The sequence below is a fragment of the Saccopteryx bilineata genome, chromosome 7 (genome assembly GCF_036850765.1).
Source record: "Saccopteryx bilineata isolate mSacBil1 chromosome 7, mSacBil1_pri_phased_curated, whole genome shotgun sequence".
NCBI lineage: Eukaryota > Metazoa > Chordata > Mammalia > Chiroptera > Emballonuridae > Saccopteryx > Saccopteryx bilineata.
The window spans coordinates 100537523-100555506 of record NC_089496.1 but is presented as its reverse complement, the minus strand read 5'-3'; the positions used below and the strand labels follow the sequence as shown (position 1 = coordinate 100555506).

At 41.3% G+C, this 17984-nt stretch overlaps 1 protein-coding gene across 1 annotated transcript in view; it reads left to right on the top strand.

Annotated features, from left to right (window-relative positions):
- The window catches only part of CCDC186 (coiled-coil domain containing 186), a 44457-nt gene extending 38791 nt beyond the window's left edge, over nt 1–5666 (top strand). The window contains exons 15-16 of the mRNA XM_066238436.1: nt 1383–1602; nt 2779–5666. Coding sequence (XP_066094533.1) covers nt 1383–1602; nt 2779–2862 — 304 coding nt within the window. The 3' untranslated portion in view covers nt 2863–5666. The remainder of the gene's footprint in view (nt 1–1382; nt 1603–2778) is intronic.
- Nucleotides 5667–17984: the final 12318 nt, after the last annotated feature.

Below are 17984 nucleotides of genomic sequence, written 5' to 3'. Positions count from 1 at the left end.
TTCTCCTGTGGGACCTGACCAGGAATCGAACTCGGGACTTCCACATGCCGGGCTGATGCTCTACTGCTGAGCCAACCGGCCAGGGACAACATTAAATTTTTTCCAAGTTCTTAGTTTATTAATAATCCTCTCATGAAAACTGCCCATTCACCACAGAGTCACTGAAGAATCTTTACTCCTGGTGTCCAGTCTCCAGCTCACTTTTCACGGCGCCGGCGTGGGCTCTTGCAGCCCCTGGTTTCTTCGTTCTGTCCTTGAGTCCCGTTCTATCTCCTGCAGGTCCGCTCCTCAGGCTACGTCTTGCAAGCTGTGTTTGGGTTCATTTCTCTGTGTAATCCAAAGACTCAGAAATCACACCAATGCCACTGCCAGAATAGTTCTGAATCAGACGCAAGGATGACATCTGGTGTCGTCATGTACATTTTGGCTAGTTTTCCCCGAATTTCCGTCTTGGGTACTGTCGCCTTCCCAGGGTGAAGGATGTCAGTGACCATTTGTTTCAGCTGAAGGAGTCTGTCGGCCATAAACTTTCTGGTCTGGAGGGTTACTTTGTTGTTCGTTTTGGGCAGATCAACATTAATTAATTAAAATAACTTGGGATTTAAAATAAGACAGTGCTTACTTAGGTTTTTCCTTTTATGACTGTGATTCTAAGAGACATACAGTGTTGTGGATTATCTTTCCTGTCGGGAAGAACGTTAGTGGGGTAGAGTATGGGGCACCTACTAAGGACAAGGCATGGTTCCTGTTGACTTAACAGTATCTCACTGGTTTCTTACGTCTACTCAGGGAGAGAATGAGTTCTGTGATTTGACAGATAAGTTACCAGGGCTCAGATCAGATCACTAACTGCTCCAGAATCGGCGCTCGTCCTGTAATGACAGCAAGGTGGAGACGCGGGCCAGCGCCGACCCCCAGGCCATGCTGGCCCGGCTCTGCTCGCAGCCCTGTAATGACTTAGGTTTTATAGTGCAGCCGTTACCCATGTTAGGGAAAAGCTTGCCTATGACTTTTAAAAGAAAAAGAGGAAAATAGAGTTCTTAATTTAGTAAGTAAACTTGACTCGAAGGAACCGCTGAGTTAAAGCCAGCCCAGTTCTTAGTTTAATAACAGGAAAATTGAAGATATTAACTGAAACGGGAGCAAAAAACTGCTTATGTATTTTTATTAAAGTAATGAGGAAAGATACAGAAAAGTAATGTTTGCATATCTTTAGGAAACTATCTGAATAAGGAAAATGTCTTTATTTCCTAATATAGTTCTGTTATTACCCTAATATGTATTTATGCTAATCATCTTTATGCTTATGATTAATTGACTAGCAAAGTCCAGCATTTTTAATTCTACTGGTACATAATTGATAGTGTTGTTTTATTTTGCAGAATAATTCAGAGTTACATTTTACGGGAAGAATCAGGCACCCTTTCTTCAGAAGCCTCTGATTTCAACAAAGTCCATCTAAGTAGGCGGGGTGGCATCATGGCCTCCCTGTACACGTCCCATCCGGCTGACAGTGGGTTAACGTTAGAACTCTCTTTGGAGATCAACCGAAAGTTACAGGCTGTTTTGGAGGATACATTACTAAAAAATATTACTTTGAAGGTATTTGTAGTTCTCGTTCACTTACCCATCAGTAAACATGGCCAAACGGTGCCTCTCTCACAGTTTGATCCAGCACATAGGTGGACTATTTCTGTAATGTGAGATAGTCATAAAGTCTGTGTGTTTTTCTCTTTCTGAAAAGTGCAGTTTTTAAAGTAGCAATGAAAGAAATAATAAAAGAATGGTTTAGCTAATTTAAAAAAGTTTTCAACTACAGTTTACATTCATATTATTTTCTGTTGTGTCAGGTGTACAGCACAGCGGTTAGACAGTCATATATATACTTTAAAACGTGTTCCCCTGATACTTCCAGTACCACGGGCACCACACAGAGGCTATTACAGTGTCATTGACTCTATTCCTGTGCTGTACTTGACATCCTCATGGCTCTCTGTAACCACCACTCTGTACTTCTCAGTCCCCTCACCTCTCTCAACCAGTCCTCCTCGCCCTCCCCTCTGGCAGCCACCAGTCTGTCCTCTATGTCTGTGAGTCTGTTTCCATTCTGTTTATTTTGTCCTTGAGTTTCTACATAAGGAGAAGCAAATGGTGTGTGTCTTTCTCTGACTGACTTATTTCATTCCACACAGTGCCCTCTAGGTCCATCCATGCTGTTGCAGGTAGTAAGATTCCATCCTTTTTTATGGCTGAGTAATATCCCATTGTATTATACCACAGCTTTTTTATCCACTCAGCTACTGCTGATGGGCCGGCATAGCTATAGACACTAATGTGAGTTATTTACCGTGCAGTGGGTGGCCTTTGACATGCACTATAATTGGTTAAAATTGATTACTGAGATATTTTTTAAGATTGAGTCATTTACTTTCTAATGTATTTTCTAGCTTCATTTGACTTTTTGCAGCTTCGTATCTGACCGAACTGCTCTATTTGTGCTATGTCTGGGCCTTGATAATTAGTAATGGATTTTAAAAATAATTTTTTAATTTTAGTAATAAATTATGCAGTAAAATTTGCTGTAGCTTCAGTAAAAAGATATATATGACTATTTTACTGAAAAGAGCTGTATGCCTAGTTTATTTCACATAGTATTTCAGACTAATCGTTGCTCTTTCAGCTTCAAAATGTAGGCAAAAGTAGTCCAAGTGGAACCTTTTTTACTGATTATACTTAGCAGTTCTGTTCTCTCTTTGCTTTTTTTTCAAATGGTTAAAGGAAAATCTGCAAACACTTGGAACAGAAATAGAACGTCTTATTAAACACCAGCATGAGCTAGAACAGAGGACGAAGAAAACCTAACATAAAAACTGTTGCTCAGTAAAGAGACGAAAACCACCCAAGGAGCAGGTGTCTCGGCCCAGGATTGTTGGAAACTTTCCCCTGCTGCGCGTATCAGCCAGTACAAAAGTTGTTTTGTTTTATTTGTATGGAAAAGTATCCTTTTACAGCAGGAATGTACTGCAGTGTATACCGTAAGAGGGTAGACTTGATGAACTTTGTTCTTGTGTGGTGACAGCCCGTCATTGAACCAAACAACCCAATTTAATTTGCTAATAGTCATACAAAGTGCCCAGCATTGCACAGGCTTTGGAAAACCCATTCTCCGTATTTCTTCCCTGTAAAACACAGTGTCAGAAATGCTTCAGGTTTTTACAATTATGCATGAAAGGACCAGATATTACATAATCTTCCAGTATTATGCTATTTCTCCAACTTAAAGAAAACTAAAAAATAAAAATTTTTGTTTTGACATTCCAATATAACATTTTAGTTCTTTTGGGGAGAAAGGTTTCAGTGACCCTTAAATCTTTTCATTTGAATGGAAACTAATAGGAAACATAGCTTGTGGTAACTAGCAATGATCAGGCATTGCATGTACCTTATCTGGGCTAGGTTCATTTTCTTAAGATTCAAATTGTTTGAGTTAATGGTTGAGTTGTTTAAACCTTCAGTTACATATATAAAATATGATTTTGAATAACATCATTTTAGAAAAATCCTGTGGACTTCAGTTATATTTTAAAATGTGAAGTGGATTAGTCATTAAAACAGAGAGAAGAATAATAAATTTTTGAAACTAAAATACTTTAGTTTTGCTAATATCAAATGTAAAGATGAATGTTTAAAATATAAAGAACCTGCTCCCAAGAGAATGCACCTGTTCTTTACTATTGATATACTTACATATTATCGTGATCGTACGGTCCCCAAATATGATGTGTTTCAGTATATTTATTTAAAACAAAGAATAATCACATCTCCAGAACCAAAGGAATTTTAGAGCCAAATTTATATATCCTATTGGATTTTTACAATATTTATTTAAGATGTGGCAACTTAAATGCTGCCCATTATAGTATCAGTATTTCTGTCATTGAATTTTTTTCTCACTTCTCACTTCATTTCTGTTTGTGGTTTTTCACATTTCATTGTGTTTTTGTCTTGCAGCAAGCCTCATTTTTGTTTTGCATTTTTGTATTCTTTTTTTCTCCCCCTGAGTAGGCTTTGGGGTGATGGACTAAAAGCCTTTAAAGAATGTATAGCTGTCAAAATTGGGTTTGTGGTGGCAATACTTGTAAAATGTGTTTCAACATTTTTTTATCATCGTTGAAAAAGATAATTAAGGATTAGATGGGTCATTGTATTATTTTTTCTATATATTAAGTTATATATTGTCATCCAAAACCAAAATCTTTTTACTTCAAAATGGAAATAAATGTTTTAATATGTTCTATTTTTAAAATAGCTATAAAAAATATGTCCTATCATAATGTGTCCTGTTCATTTTCCAGTAGTAACTTAATCAAAGTAAAGGAAATCACAGGGTAAGTGCAATCAAATCTGAATTATTTTCCCATTTGCTTCCAGACATACTATTGATACTCTTAAAGACTACTTAAGAGTAGCCAAAGTCACTAAATTTTTATAGCTTCTTATGTGATATAAAAACTACAATATATTTTTCTTCTAAGACACAAAATATATTAATGGAGACCAAATAGTGGTCAGATCTAGTGTCCTATATCTATACTATTTAAAAATACTTAGATACCTTTATTACACACAAAATGGGAGCATTCCAAAATTGATATTTGTGCCACCATTTATTTGGGGAAGCTTAATTTGAAACCGTTTTAGAAGAGAGCTATTATATACCATATTTTGGATTGTTACCCCCCCCCCCCCCCCAAACGTAAGGAATTGTGGAAAACTTTTGAAGAACATACTTTTATTTTCCTGTTGTTCTGTAGTTTCTACTGTATCCTTCTTATTTGGATCAGGGCTGAACAAAATGTACAGAAATGTGCATATGTCAGGTCTCTGTCTCTACACTCATTCACAAACAGCTCCTGATGTGAGGACTTAGAGGGCCTCCACCCTTGCTGTACTGAATATATGGAGAGAAGAGTGGGGTGTCTGGACAAGGAATGGTCTGGATAAAGCTCAGATCTGGGAGAAAATTTGTTTGATACATTCTTATGAATTGTGCACATCCAAGGCTGTTTTGGTTACTTAGTAGTATTTTGGTTTCTTTGAGCAGGAAATGATTTTTTGTGTGTATTCATTTTTTATACATGCCACCAGTTTTCAATTTTAAACTGAAAAACTTACTGTGACTCCCTTTTTCTCCATTACCACTTCCAACTTTTTAGCCTAAATTTTAAGGATTGAAAATAGGTTTGAGCAGAATAATGAGTTTGAACTTTGGTGCTTCTTTTTAACTTTCTTCATCATCCTTTAAAATGATTAAATTTTATCAGGCTACCATCGTGCTATTTATTCATTGAATAAACACATTTATGGAAAACCTACAATTGCCAGGCACCATACCGGGTACTGTGAGGGTTCCTCCCTGCCTGGAGCTTATAGTCTAGTGAAAACAGCCTGGAGGATGTAGAGACAGCTCCCTGAGCCTCTGCGGCTCACAGCCAGTCCTGTGGGCAGAGGGTTATATTATACCTCTGGGTATAACAGTGACCCGGAAATCTCACTGCATTGCAGCTTTGGAATGTGAGGTACGCTGAGAGCAGATTGCTGTTCCATTGTTATACCCCTTTACATACCTTTTCACAGTTTGAGGTTTAATTATTCCTTAAGAAAAAGGGGGACAAAATCCAAAGACCATGAAACGGCATTCGATTCTTGCCATTTTAGTAAATTATCAATGCCTACCTGATGTTCACAAAGGTGATCTAATCATGCTGTCGTGTGTTTCCAAACTTCGTTTTGCAGCATATTATTTTGTCAATATTTTTGCATATAAATTTAGACCAGTATTTACCAGTAGAAAAATAAATTAGAAACCATTAATATTGTAAATTTATATATGCTACCCTGGTGAAAATATTTTTATCAATCGTGTTGTTTGTTACTCATGATGGTTTGTTTGCCTTATGAGTGTTGACTCCAGTAGCTTCTTTTTCAAGTATTTTAAAACAAAATAATTATTTTTTGACACTAAGATTGTTGATTTTTTTAACACCAGCTGCTGGCACTAGAAACCTAAACAGTTTTCAAGGTTGAACAAGAGAGAATCATTGAAAAAGCATCCAAACATCAAGAATTTTCAGGAAAATAAACAAAAGATATAATTGTATATTAAAGTTGTATTTTTATTCTGGAATGGAATCTTTTTTTAAAATGCAATATGGCTGTCCATTTAGACTACAATGATGAAACTTATTAATCTTCCAAAGTTCATATATATAGATATATATGTAGATATATATATGCGTGTATTGTACAGACAATCTTTAATTGATTACACTGTTCATTTTGTAAATATGTTTCTGTATAAAATTAAACTTTTCAAGAGAATTCTATGTATATATTGTACTTATTAAATAGGTAATGCCTGTTTACCAAGTTGTATTGTAATGTCATCTTTGATTATTTATTGACAACATACACCGCTTACTAAACAGACAGATTCTCCAGACTCTTGGCAAGGCTGATTCAAAGTGCTTGCATTTCTTTTTTTAAACCAGACTAGAAATTTTTGCTTCCCAAGTTTGTCTTTATTTTATCAATTATTAGAAGTTGGTGAACAATAGTAAACAGATTAAATTGAGTGCTAGGTTATATATATATATTTTAAACTTTTGTTTAAATTACAGATGGCAAAATTTGGCCTTATGTGATAATTTCTCATAGAACTTGCTGATCCAGGAATACAGAGCAGTGCAAAAGTAGGTTTCCAGTTGTGAGTACACGGCACACAAAATTTATTCTTGTGTTATTATTTATTAATTATTATATTTTTTCCATACAAATAACAGTAAACCTACTTTTGCCCCATTGTGTATATTCAGATTTTCTACAGAACTGCAACTTACTTGCCTGAATTATCTGGGTTCAATAATAAAGACCTAATATGCTCAATAAAAAGATACTGCAATGGCATTAATTTCATGAAGATTTCAAATCATAACGTGGCATTTTCCTTTTCTCTAACAGTTCTGGCACACTTAAAAGAATTATACCACAGACCTTAATGAGTTCACTCTTGGAAAGATTCCCCTGAAGTTGGGATCCTTGGGTTAAAGGTAAAACTTCAGAGAGTAGAGGAAGCTTTCCTGACATACTTAATAGTCTGCTTTTGGTAGGCTATGGGTATGTTTGCCAGAGAAGGACATGTATGCGAAGAGGCTGAGTTTGGGCAAGGGACAGTGGGGTGTGCTTCCTAACTGATCGGTGTGACCTGCAGTCATAGATTGCAAAGACCATTCCGATGAGCTTCTGTCCAAGTTTGTTTTTTACGAAGTTCGCTTCAGTCAGTGAATGTACAATGAGTACACACTTCTTAGGACCAGCAACTTGGGGAAGATGTCTCCATTTAACCAGCTGCTTCTGCTGTTTTAATGATTTTGAGAATGCGTTCACAACAGTGTTAGGAGGAATGTGTGTGTTGAAGCGCAAACTTTGTAAAGCACAGGTTGCTGCTGCCCGACCGTTTTCAGCAGCGACTTTGGTACAGGGAAGAAAACAGTCTTTTTGTCTCTGCCCGCCACTCCACCCCCCACTCCAACACACACAACAGAAATACACGCAAAACAACACTCAGAACACTGTCCTCAGGTGGTTTGGCTGTCTCTGGATTTCCCACCTTCATCATCCTACACAGATGGCTTTTGTTACCAAGGTCAGTCAGATGGGGAAGAGATGATGAATGGGGAAAGAGAATGTTTAGCAAAATTCTTTGTCACTATTGTCAAATTCCAATTCGGATGGTGGAAGGGCTTCATCTCACCCTTGCCTAAGCTGTGGACTTGCCTAAGCTGTGGACTCGGCCACGGGAAGTAGGGCTGGTGAATCGTGACTGATACAGAGAATGTTCCATGGTGATTTCTGATGACACTTTGTGCCTTTTTGGAATTAGAAGTCCGACTAGAGATGCACAAGTTTAACATGGGCATATAAGGTTTTTTGTTTTGTTTTTGATTTTTTAAGGAGGGGTTTTGGAGAGTTAAAACACTGATGTCCTTGTGAAGTTACGTGAATACAGGTTGTAGGGAGATGGGGAAGGAAGTGCAGGGAGTTTTGTGGAGTGGTTACCGAGCTGTTCAGTTTAAAGAGTAAACATATATTATGTTTAAAAGAGTAAACATATATTATGTCATTTGAAGTTGACTCCTATGGAAGTCGAAAAACAAATCCTGTCTATCTTAGGAAATGTCTACTCAGTATACTGAATTGTTTTTATAGATTAACCTCTGGATTTGGAGCTCGTTCACAGATAAATATGTGGCGTAGAGTGTTGTAGGCTGTGGAAAGGAGATGCAGACAACCAGCCCTTTTGTGGGCTAGGGGAGATGGAGCTGGGTAAGGACCATGTTCAGGTAAAGTGATGGGTGTTTTAGCTCAAAGGCCCAGGCGACCCCACCACTGACTGAAACATTGGATGTGTCACTTGACCCCTGAGCTTCAGTTTTCCTATCTGTAAAATGGGGATGATAAAACCTACCTTGCCGAACTATTCTGAGCTCTAAATACAAGGCTTGTGAGCTGCAAATCTCTGGAAGTTTCAGTATTTATTTATTTATTTATTTATTTATTTATTTATTTCAGAGACAGAGCGAGAGTCAGAGAGAGGGATAGATAGGGACAGACAGACAGGAGCGGAGAGAGATGAGAAGCATCAATTTTTTGTGGTGACACCTTAGTTGTTCATTGATTGCTTTCTCATATGTGCCTTGACCGTGGGGCTACAGCAGACCGAGTAACCCCTTGCTCGAGCCAGCGACCTTGGATTCAAGCTAGTGAGCTTTGCTCAAACCAGATGAGCCCGCGCTCAAGCTGGCAACTTCGGGGTCTTGAACCTGGTTCCTCCACATCCCAGTTCGACACTCTATCCACTATGCCACCACCTGGTCAGGCAATCAGTATTTATTTCTTTTCTTTTCTTTTAGTTTTGTACCAAAAAAAAAAAAAAAGACTTACCATAGTAAAGAAACTTAGGTTCCTAAATTGTTTGATGGCATCCAAGGGGCTCAGTGTCTGGTTTTGGATTGGGGCTCGTGTCCCTTTATATCACACACCACTGACACGTTCTCCCTCTGGAATGGTTCTGGGAAACCTTAACCAGGATTTCCTTGTCTGGAATGTGCTACAAGTGTGTCACACATGCCATTCGCTGCCAGGCCTCTGCTTTTATGCTCGGAAGCCCTTGACATATGTGATAGGCCATGCAGATAGGACAACCATCTCCTGGAATAAGGCTGGGTTTTGTTTGTTTTGTTTTAATGCTGAAAGACCTTATATTCATTGGTGGTGATGAGCTTGGACTATTAACCAAGCAAATTGGCCCCACCTGAAGAATTTGGTGAGAGAACTTTTGCACCATCAAAAAGTCCAATAGGCCCTGGCCGGTTGGCTCAGTGGTAGAGCGTCGGCCTGGCATGCAGGAGTCCCGGGTTTGATTCCCGGCCAGGGCACACAGGAGAAGCGCCCATCTGCTTCTCCACTCTTTCCCCTCTCCTTCTCTGTCTCTCTCTTCCCCTCCCACAGCCAAGGCTCCATTGGAGCAAAGTTGGCCCCGGGCACTGGGGATGGCTCTTTTGCCTCTGCCTCAGGCACTAGAATGGCTCTGGATGCAACAGAGCAACGCCCCGGATGGGCAGAGCATCGCCCCCTGGTGGGCATGCTAGGTGGATCCTGGTCAGGCGCATGCGGGAGTCTGCCTGACTGCCTCCCTGCTTCCAACTTCAGATAAAAAAAAAAAAAAAAAGTCCAACAGCAGGGATATAAAACGAACTTGAACGGAGCTGTGATGAAAGGGTTCGAGGGTACATTGTGGAATTGGACCGCCTGGGTTTGATCACTTGATCAAATTGCTTGGACTTTTCGTGCCTTGGCGCCCTCATGGGCAAAAACAATGGTGAGAGTGGGTGCTTTCCTAGCGTTGTCCTGAGATTCAGATGAGATAGTGACCACACAGCACATGAAGAACACGATCGCGTAGCACTAGCACTGAATACAGGTTAGCTGTTGCAGTGGTAGAGTTCCGAACACTGACATTGAACATGGCTCTTCTAGGCTTGGGGACAGTGCAAAGTCAGAGACACAAGACAAAAGACTGCAGTCACGCGGAAATCAGGATGTAATTGAGGGATCGGCTGTATCATTATAAAGAATTACAAAAGCAGCACCAATGGTAAAGGCACATTATGAAGTTATTGTGGATCTCCTTGTTTCCAGTGGGAAAGACAGCAAGCATCTGTGTGTGTACACGTGTGTGCACAGTTTTTGTGCTACGGGTCACATTATTAAAAAGGAACAAGCTGTCACCTGCCAAAAGTTACCAGGTAAGGTATCCATGGTAGAGTGGTTCGGGTCGGCGCCCAACACGCCAGCCCAGACCCGAAGTCAGTTCTCATTGATCTTGGATGAGCCTCAGGAGGGATTTTTCTCAATGTGTTTGAGTTAAAAAATATTGTGTATGACAGTATTGCAGATTCGTCCTCCCTGACATAGGAACTCCTAGAACGTTCTGTGGGATTTAAGTTTAGGTTCTAAATGCCACTAGGTGGCAGAGGAATGTTAGGAAAGCAGCCATTCATCACAGACTACTGTGGGGGCGTCTCCTTTCCTTCTCATCACCGGGTGCCCTGCTGGCAGGATCCTAAGAGGCCGTTTCCTGTAACTGGCCTTTGGTCCTTGTCCTTCCACACACTCAGCCCCCAGAGGAGTGCTTGGCCTTGGATGGGAGGCCCTGACATCAGCTGGCACATCATGAGTGTGGGTCTACTGTTGCCCAAATCCCACAACAAAAAAAATATCCAAAGCTTTCCAATCTTGAAGATTGTATTTTTAAGTCTACTAGAGTGGGACATATGGGAGAAAGGGCAATGTTCTTGCAGGTGCCTTGAGGACCTTTGTTGGAGAGGGGCCCAGCGCACTGTGATGTCATCTTCCTTACATCAGACAGATCCACATCCCAACCTTCCCACTCACTCTCAGGAGGGGCAGACAACTCCACTGCTCTCAACATCTTTAACCCCTTAACCTGAGAAATCACTCTTGTTGGATCCGGTACCTAGTTTCTCACACTCCAAAATTTGGGAGGCTAGTGTGAACTCAAGTGATTTACTCAATGGGTCTTTTTATTTCTTCAAAGATAAGGTTCTGAGTCTGAGGTGCATGGTGGTCTTTTTATTTCTGAGCTCTGGCCCCGATGTGTCCTATCTGGAAGGAGTTCAGGATGAGCTCGATCAAGCAGCCCCCCTGAGCAGAGAGGAAATGCCCTCCCAGAAGAAGAGCTGTCACTCCCCTCAGAAAGCACCAATCCAGCAGGTTCTTTAGGATTTGGGATTTTATGGAGCTCACTATAATTTGCTAACAATAACAAAACTATCCCTCCATCGTTTATAGCCACCCAATGAATGAACTGTTCCAGTTTCTGGAGAAAAATCAAGGTAGTTCATTGGGGTCCCGGGTTTAAGAATGGAGTCCTCCCCTTCTGTTTCATGGCAGAGGCTGACTGAGGGCTGGAGCAGGGCCAGCTGAGATGACAGCAGTGTGTGTGGCCTGAAGGGACCCCTGTAAAGAGACATAATGAAAACCTTAGAGTCTGGAAAGGACACCTTATTGATATGACAGGGAGCTAGCTGGGTCTATAGGTGGCGACTTGAGAGTGTGGGGCCCCTTTACTCCTACCTGTACCCTAAGCCACTGTGATTAATAGCCCTCTGTGTGTTCCGATCTGTTCAGTGTCCCCATCTCTGATGTTGGCATGTGGTGTTCCTGATGAGCCACTAGCCTTGAGTGTTAGCTGAGATATCGGCCAAGCATTCTGTACTCATCCCGCCCCTCGGCAAGCGATTCACACAGTGGCCATATGCTCCTTCCGTGAGCGGAACCTTCCAGCCAAGGATCTGTGTCTTTGCTTTGGGAAGAAAGTGGGAGCAAAATCCCAGCTTTCAAATGAAGGGCAAATGGAATTCAGGGGCTTTCAAATTAAGTCAATACAATCATTCCCTTCTTTAAAGAAGCCCTACGCCCGCCCCTGCGAGTGGGGAGCTGGGTGCTGAGATCTTCTTGAGATCAAGTGTTATTGGCAACGCAACCATCTCGGAATCAAAGGAAGCGGAACGCCAGCCTGCCCACGGCCAGGGCTGCGGGGAGGCAGAGAGCCAAGGCTTTGGGAAACGAAAAGGCACGGCAGGAGCCGCACCCTCACTTCTGAGCCTTCTAGTCTCTTTGTCCGAGTGTCTAGGCAGGACTTTGAAAGGTGCCATAGATGTGAAGAGTGACTGGGAATAGCTCCTTCTGGGAGCTTCCAGGAGTTCATTCTGCTTGTGTCTACAGGTCCCCTCTCCCTTCCCAAATCCTCACTCACAAAGTCCCCACGGCTCGAACCACCTCCCTTCTTTTTCCTTCCAGAGCCCGATTTCACCTCCATCAGCGCCTGGCCCACCCTGTCTCAGCCTGTGGCCCCGGATCCCTCGCGACCCACACAAGGGGTTGACCAGACTGCATCCTGCTCTGGGATTCTTGGCTCTTCTGAATGGTTTCCTCTCTGGAAAGGAAAACCACATTCATTTCTCTCTCTCCTGTTTCTAGATGGGTTCTGGTTTCATATTTGGAATATTTTTTCTGATGGAGCCGTTTTCCTTTAGTGTGGGATAATATTTGCTTTTGCAGCGAGGGACATTTCTGTCTAGAACCACGCTGGGGCGCATCTAGAAATGTGCAGACTTGGTTGTAACAGTGAGCAAAGGATACTGTTTTTCCTTGTAAGGACTTTGCAGTAATGCTTCCTTTTGTGGTGGCTGTTTAGAAGGCGCACAATCGCCCCGCACCCCAGAGTTCCCTCACCCCATTTAACAATGCCTGGGGATCAGCAGACTTGTTTGCCTTTACTTCCAGGGTCACTAGAAAAGCGGGCAGGGGTGCATTACCGTCAGCCCGGCATATCTAACGTTCACGTATCCTCCGAGTCCCTCGTGTCCCAGTCTGGGGGGGACCCCGGTTTCTCCACCTAACGATCCCAGGTGTGAGCTTGGCCCTTACTGGCACTATTGGAACCCTTGCCAGTTGTGTGCCTCTTGATAAGGATCTAATGACCATCCTGAAAACCACAAGGAGGACGATAATGAAGAGACACGATGTGTTTTTAATGAATCCAGTTCATACACAGCACTTCCTCTAACGAATAGGAACCCAAATTCTCAAGATCACTTCGCTGTTGGCCTTGGAGCTGGGCAGGGTGCACAGCTCCTCATCCGGGCCGTCCTCAGCCAGAGCACGGGGAACCAGCGTGTGACCTCCCAGCAGTGGCTGCACGCATGGCTTACATCCTTGTCACTTTCAGCAGTTACTATTTTAGCCAGGTAGTGTCTGATCTCTGCCTGCTGGGAAAGTCAGCCCTCCTCCCCCCCCCCCCCCCCCCCCCCCCGCCCGCCCCCCTCTCTTCGCAGCAATGACAGATGCTTTTCTAACCCTTTCAGCAGGGGGAGTGTTGTGCCCAGAATAGAACTTGGCTCCTGGGCCACCAGTTCCAGAGCTGGCTTCATGACTGAGGGACTCTTGTTCCCTGTGCTTTGAGAACTTTCCTCAGAGGTCAGGCCCCGTGGGGACACCACGAGCATCCCCTCCCGAGGCGGGGAGGAGAAAGGGAAACGGGCTTTTACCGCGGAACACTGCTCACGCCCAAGTTTCAATTCCGTTTCAGAATGCAAAGCACAGGACCAGAGTTCCAACCACTCAGAGTAACCCGGAGTCGGGAAAAGCAGGAACAATGGAAGTAAAAACGTGGCTCCCTCGGAGAGAGCAATCACTCTGGCTAGGGCAGGGGGTGGAGTCGGGGAGCAGGGTCGGCGCACTGCAGTTATCCCCAAAGGAAGCAAGGCTCTCTCAAAGGACTGTTTTAAGCGGAATCAAGTCTACCCGAAAACGTCTAATATTTTTCACAATCTTGGTCATTCATTCTCTATGTGTTGCTCAAATAGGAAATGTGAATATTGGATAAATAAGGATGGAGAAGGAGGGATGTTTTAGCTTTCCTGTGGGGACGAGGGATCCTGAATTATTTTCCAGTGCTGCCTAGGATCAAAGGAACGTTTTGCTGTACATACTAATTGAGACAAAAGTCATCCTAAATGAAAGGAACATTATAATGTATGTCTCTGTGTGTATAATCCCTCGGGCAATTAACCAGTGATGAAGTGGTAAGTCAATCAGAGACCTGTTCCCCCTAAGTAAATTGTTTCACTTGATAAAGGAGTTTCAAATTGAGGCATGTGGACTACAGTTCCCTTCGCCCCTTACTGAATGTTAACCTCTTTGAACCTGTATGTTAGGGCTACCATAATAAAATTCCACAGACTGGGTGGCTTATACAACACATTTATTTTCACAATCCTGGCAGCTGGGAGTCGAAGATCAAGGTGCTGGTAATTGGGTTTTTTTCTGAGGTCTCTCTCCTTGGTTTGCAGATGGTCTCCTTGCTGTGTCCTCACATGGTCATCTCTCTGTGTGTGCATGTGACCTCTCTCTTTCTCTCTCCCTCTCTTTCTCTAGCCTAATATCTTCTTCTTATAAGGACATCAAATCTTTGCATTAGGATCCACTCTAATGACCTCATTTTAACATAGTTACCTCTTTGAAGACCCTCTCTTCAAATATAGTCACATTCTGACGTCCTGGGGGCTAGGGCTTCAGCATATGATTTTGAGGGACACCACAAGTAAATTTGAGGGTAGGCAGCTTAGAACAATGTGTCTCATGGGCCCGGGAGAGAGTCCCCTTCTCTGTATACACCCAAGGTTTGCAGACCGAGTTCCTCAGGAAAAGGTGAATTAGCACAGGTGCTACTGGATACCATGCCTTCTTAGGATATTGCCAATCATCTAATCATCTGTTTATTTGTTTGTGAGCCACCACTGATTTCACACCTCTGCTGGGGGCTGGGTCAATGTTATCTACAGATGATGCAAAATGGTGGAATGAGTACAATAGGGACTTTCTTTTTTTTAATCTTATTTTTATTAATTTTAATGCAGTGACATTGATAAATCAGGGTACATATGTTCTGAGAAAACATCTCCAGATTATTTTAACCTTTGATTGTGCTGCATACCCCTCACTCAAAGTCAAATCGTCCTCCATCACCTTCTATCTGGTTTTCTTTGTGCCCCTCCCCTCCCCCAACTCCCTCCCTCTCCTTCCTTGCCCCTTCCCCACACCTCCACCCCACTCCCTGTTACCATCACATTCTTGTCCATGTCTCTAAGTCTCGTTTTTATGTCCCATCTATGCATGTGTTCATATAGTTCTTAGTTTTTTCTGATTTACTTATTTCACTCCGTATAATGTTATTGTAAATGATCCGATGTCATCATTTCTTATGGCTGAGTAGTATTCCATAGTATATATGTACCAAAGCTTTTTAATCCACTCGTCCCCTGATGGACACTTGGGCTGTTTCCAGATCTTCGCTATTGTGAACAATGCTGCTATAAACATGGGGGCGCATTTCTCCTTCTGGAACCATTCTATGGTGTCCTTGGGGTATATTCCTAAAAGTGGATGGCTGGGTCAAAAGGCAGTTCGATTTTCAATTTTTTGAGGAATCTCCATACTGTTTTCCACAGTGGCTGCACCAGTCTGCATTCCTACCAGCAGTGCAGGAGGGTTCCCTTTTCTCCACATCCTTGCCAGCACTTATTCTGTGTTGTTTTGTTGATGAGCGCCATTCTGACCGGTGTGAGGTGATATCTCATTGTGGTTTTAATTTGCATTTCTCTAACAATTAGTGATGTTGAGCATTTTTTCATATGTCTATTGGCCATCTGTATATCCTCTTTGGAGAAGTGTCTATTCATTTCCTTTGCCAATTTTTTGATTGGATTGTTTGTCTTCCTGGTGTTGAGATTTACAAGTTCTTTATAAATTTTGGTTATTAACCCCTTATCAGACGTACTGTCAAATATGTTCTCCCATTGTGTAGTTTGTCTTTTTATTCTGTTCTTATTGTCTTTGGCTGTGCAAAAGCTTTTTAGTTTGATATAGTCCCATTTGTTTATCCTGTCTTTTATTTCACTTCCCCGTGGAGATAAATCAGCAAATATATCGCTGTGAGAGATGTCGGAGAGCTTACTGCCTATGTTTTCTTCTAAGATGTTTATGGTTTCACGCCTTACATTTAAGTCTTTTATCCATTTTGAGTTTATTTTCATGAATGGTGTAAGTTGGTGGTCTAGTTTCATTTTTTTTTGCAAGTTGCTGTCCAATTTTCCCAACACCATTTGTTGAAGAGGCTGTCTTTACTCCATTGTATTTCCTTACCTCCTTTGTCAAATATCAGTTGTCCATAGAGCTGTGGGTTTATTTCTGGGTTCTTCATTCTGTTCCATTGATCTATGTGCCTGTTCTTATGCCAGTACCAGGCTGTTTTGAGTACAATGGCCTTGTAGTATAGCTTGATATCAGGAAGTGTGATACCTCCCCCTTTATTCTTCTTTTTTAAGATTGCTGAGGCTATTTGTGTTCTCTTTTGGTCCCATATAAATTTTTGGAATATGTGATCTATATCTTTGAAGTATGTCATTGGTATTTTAATTGGTATTGCATTGAATTTATAAATTACTTTGGGTAATATAGACATTTTAATGATGTTTATTCTTCCTAACCATGAGCACGGTATATGCTTCCACTTGTTTGTATCTTCCTTGATTTCTTTTATCAATGTTTTATAATTTTCCGAGTACAAGTCTTTAGTCTCCTTGGTTAAATGTACTCCTAGGTACTTTATTTTTTTGGTTGTAATAGTGAAGGGGATTGTTTCCTTAATTTCTCTTTCTGACTGTTCATTGTTGGTGTATAAAAATGCCTCTGATTTCTGAGTATTAATATTATATCCTGCCACCTTGCTGAATTCATTTATCAGGTCCAGTAGTTTTTTGACTGAGACTTTAGGATTTTCTATATACAATATCATATCATCTGCAAATAATGATAGCTTTACTTCTTCTTTTCCAACTTATTTCTTCTTCTTGTCTGATTGCTGTGGCTAGGATTTCCAGAACTATGTTGAATAAGAGTGGTGAAAGGGGGCACCCCTGCCTTGTTCCTGATCTTAAGGGGATTGCTTTTAATTTTTGCCCATTGAGTATGATGTTGGCTGTGGGTTTCTCATAGATGGCTTTTATCATGTTGAGTATGTTCCCTGTATTCCCACTTTGCTGAGAGTTTTGATCATAAATGGGTGCTGGATTTTATCAAATGCTTTTTCTGCATCTACTGAAATTATCATGTGGTTTTTCTCCTTTCTTTCGTTTATGTGATGAATCACATTGATAGATTTGCGAATATTGTACCAGCCTTGCCTCCCAAGGATAAATCTCACTTGATCATGGTGTATGATTTTTTCCATATATTGTTGGATCTGGTTTGCTAATATTTTGTTGAGGATTTTATCATCTATATTCATCAGGGATATTGGCCTATAATTTTCTTTCTTTGTGTTGTCTTTGCCTGGTTTTGGAATCAGAATATGCTCGCCTCATAAAAGGAGCTTGGAAGTCTTCCTTCCTTTTGAATTTTTTAAAATAGCTTGAGAAGGATAGGAGTTAGTTCTTCTTTGAATATTTGGTAGAATTCACTTGTGAAGCCATCAGGCCCCCGACTTTTCTTTGTTGGGAGTTTTTTGATAACTGTTTTGATCTCATTTGTTGTAATTGGTCTGTTTAGGTTTTCTGATTCTTCCAGATTGATTTTTGGAAGATTGTATGTTTCAAGGAATTTATCCATTTCATCTAGGTTGTCTAGTTTTTTGGCATACAGTTCTTCATAGTATTTTCTTACAATCCTTTGTATTTCTGTTGTGCCAGTTGTTATTTCACCCCTCTCATTTCTAATTTTATTTATTTGAGTCCTCTCTCTTTTTTTCTTGGTGAGTCTAGTTAAAGGTTCATCAATCT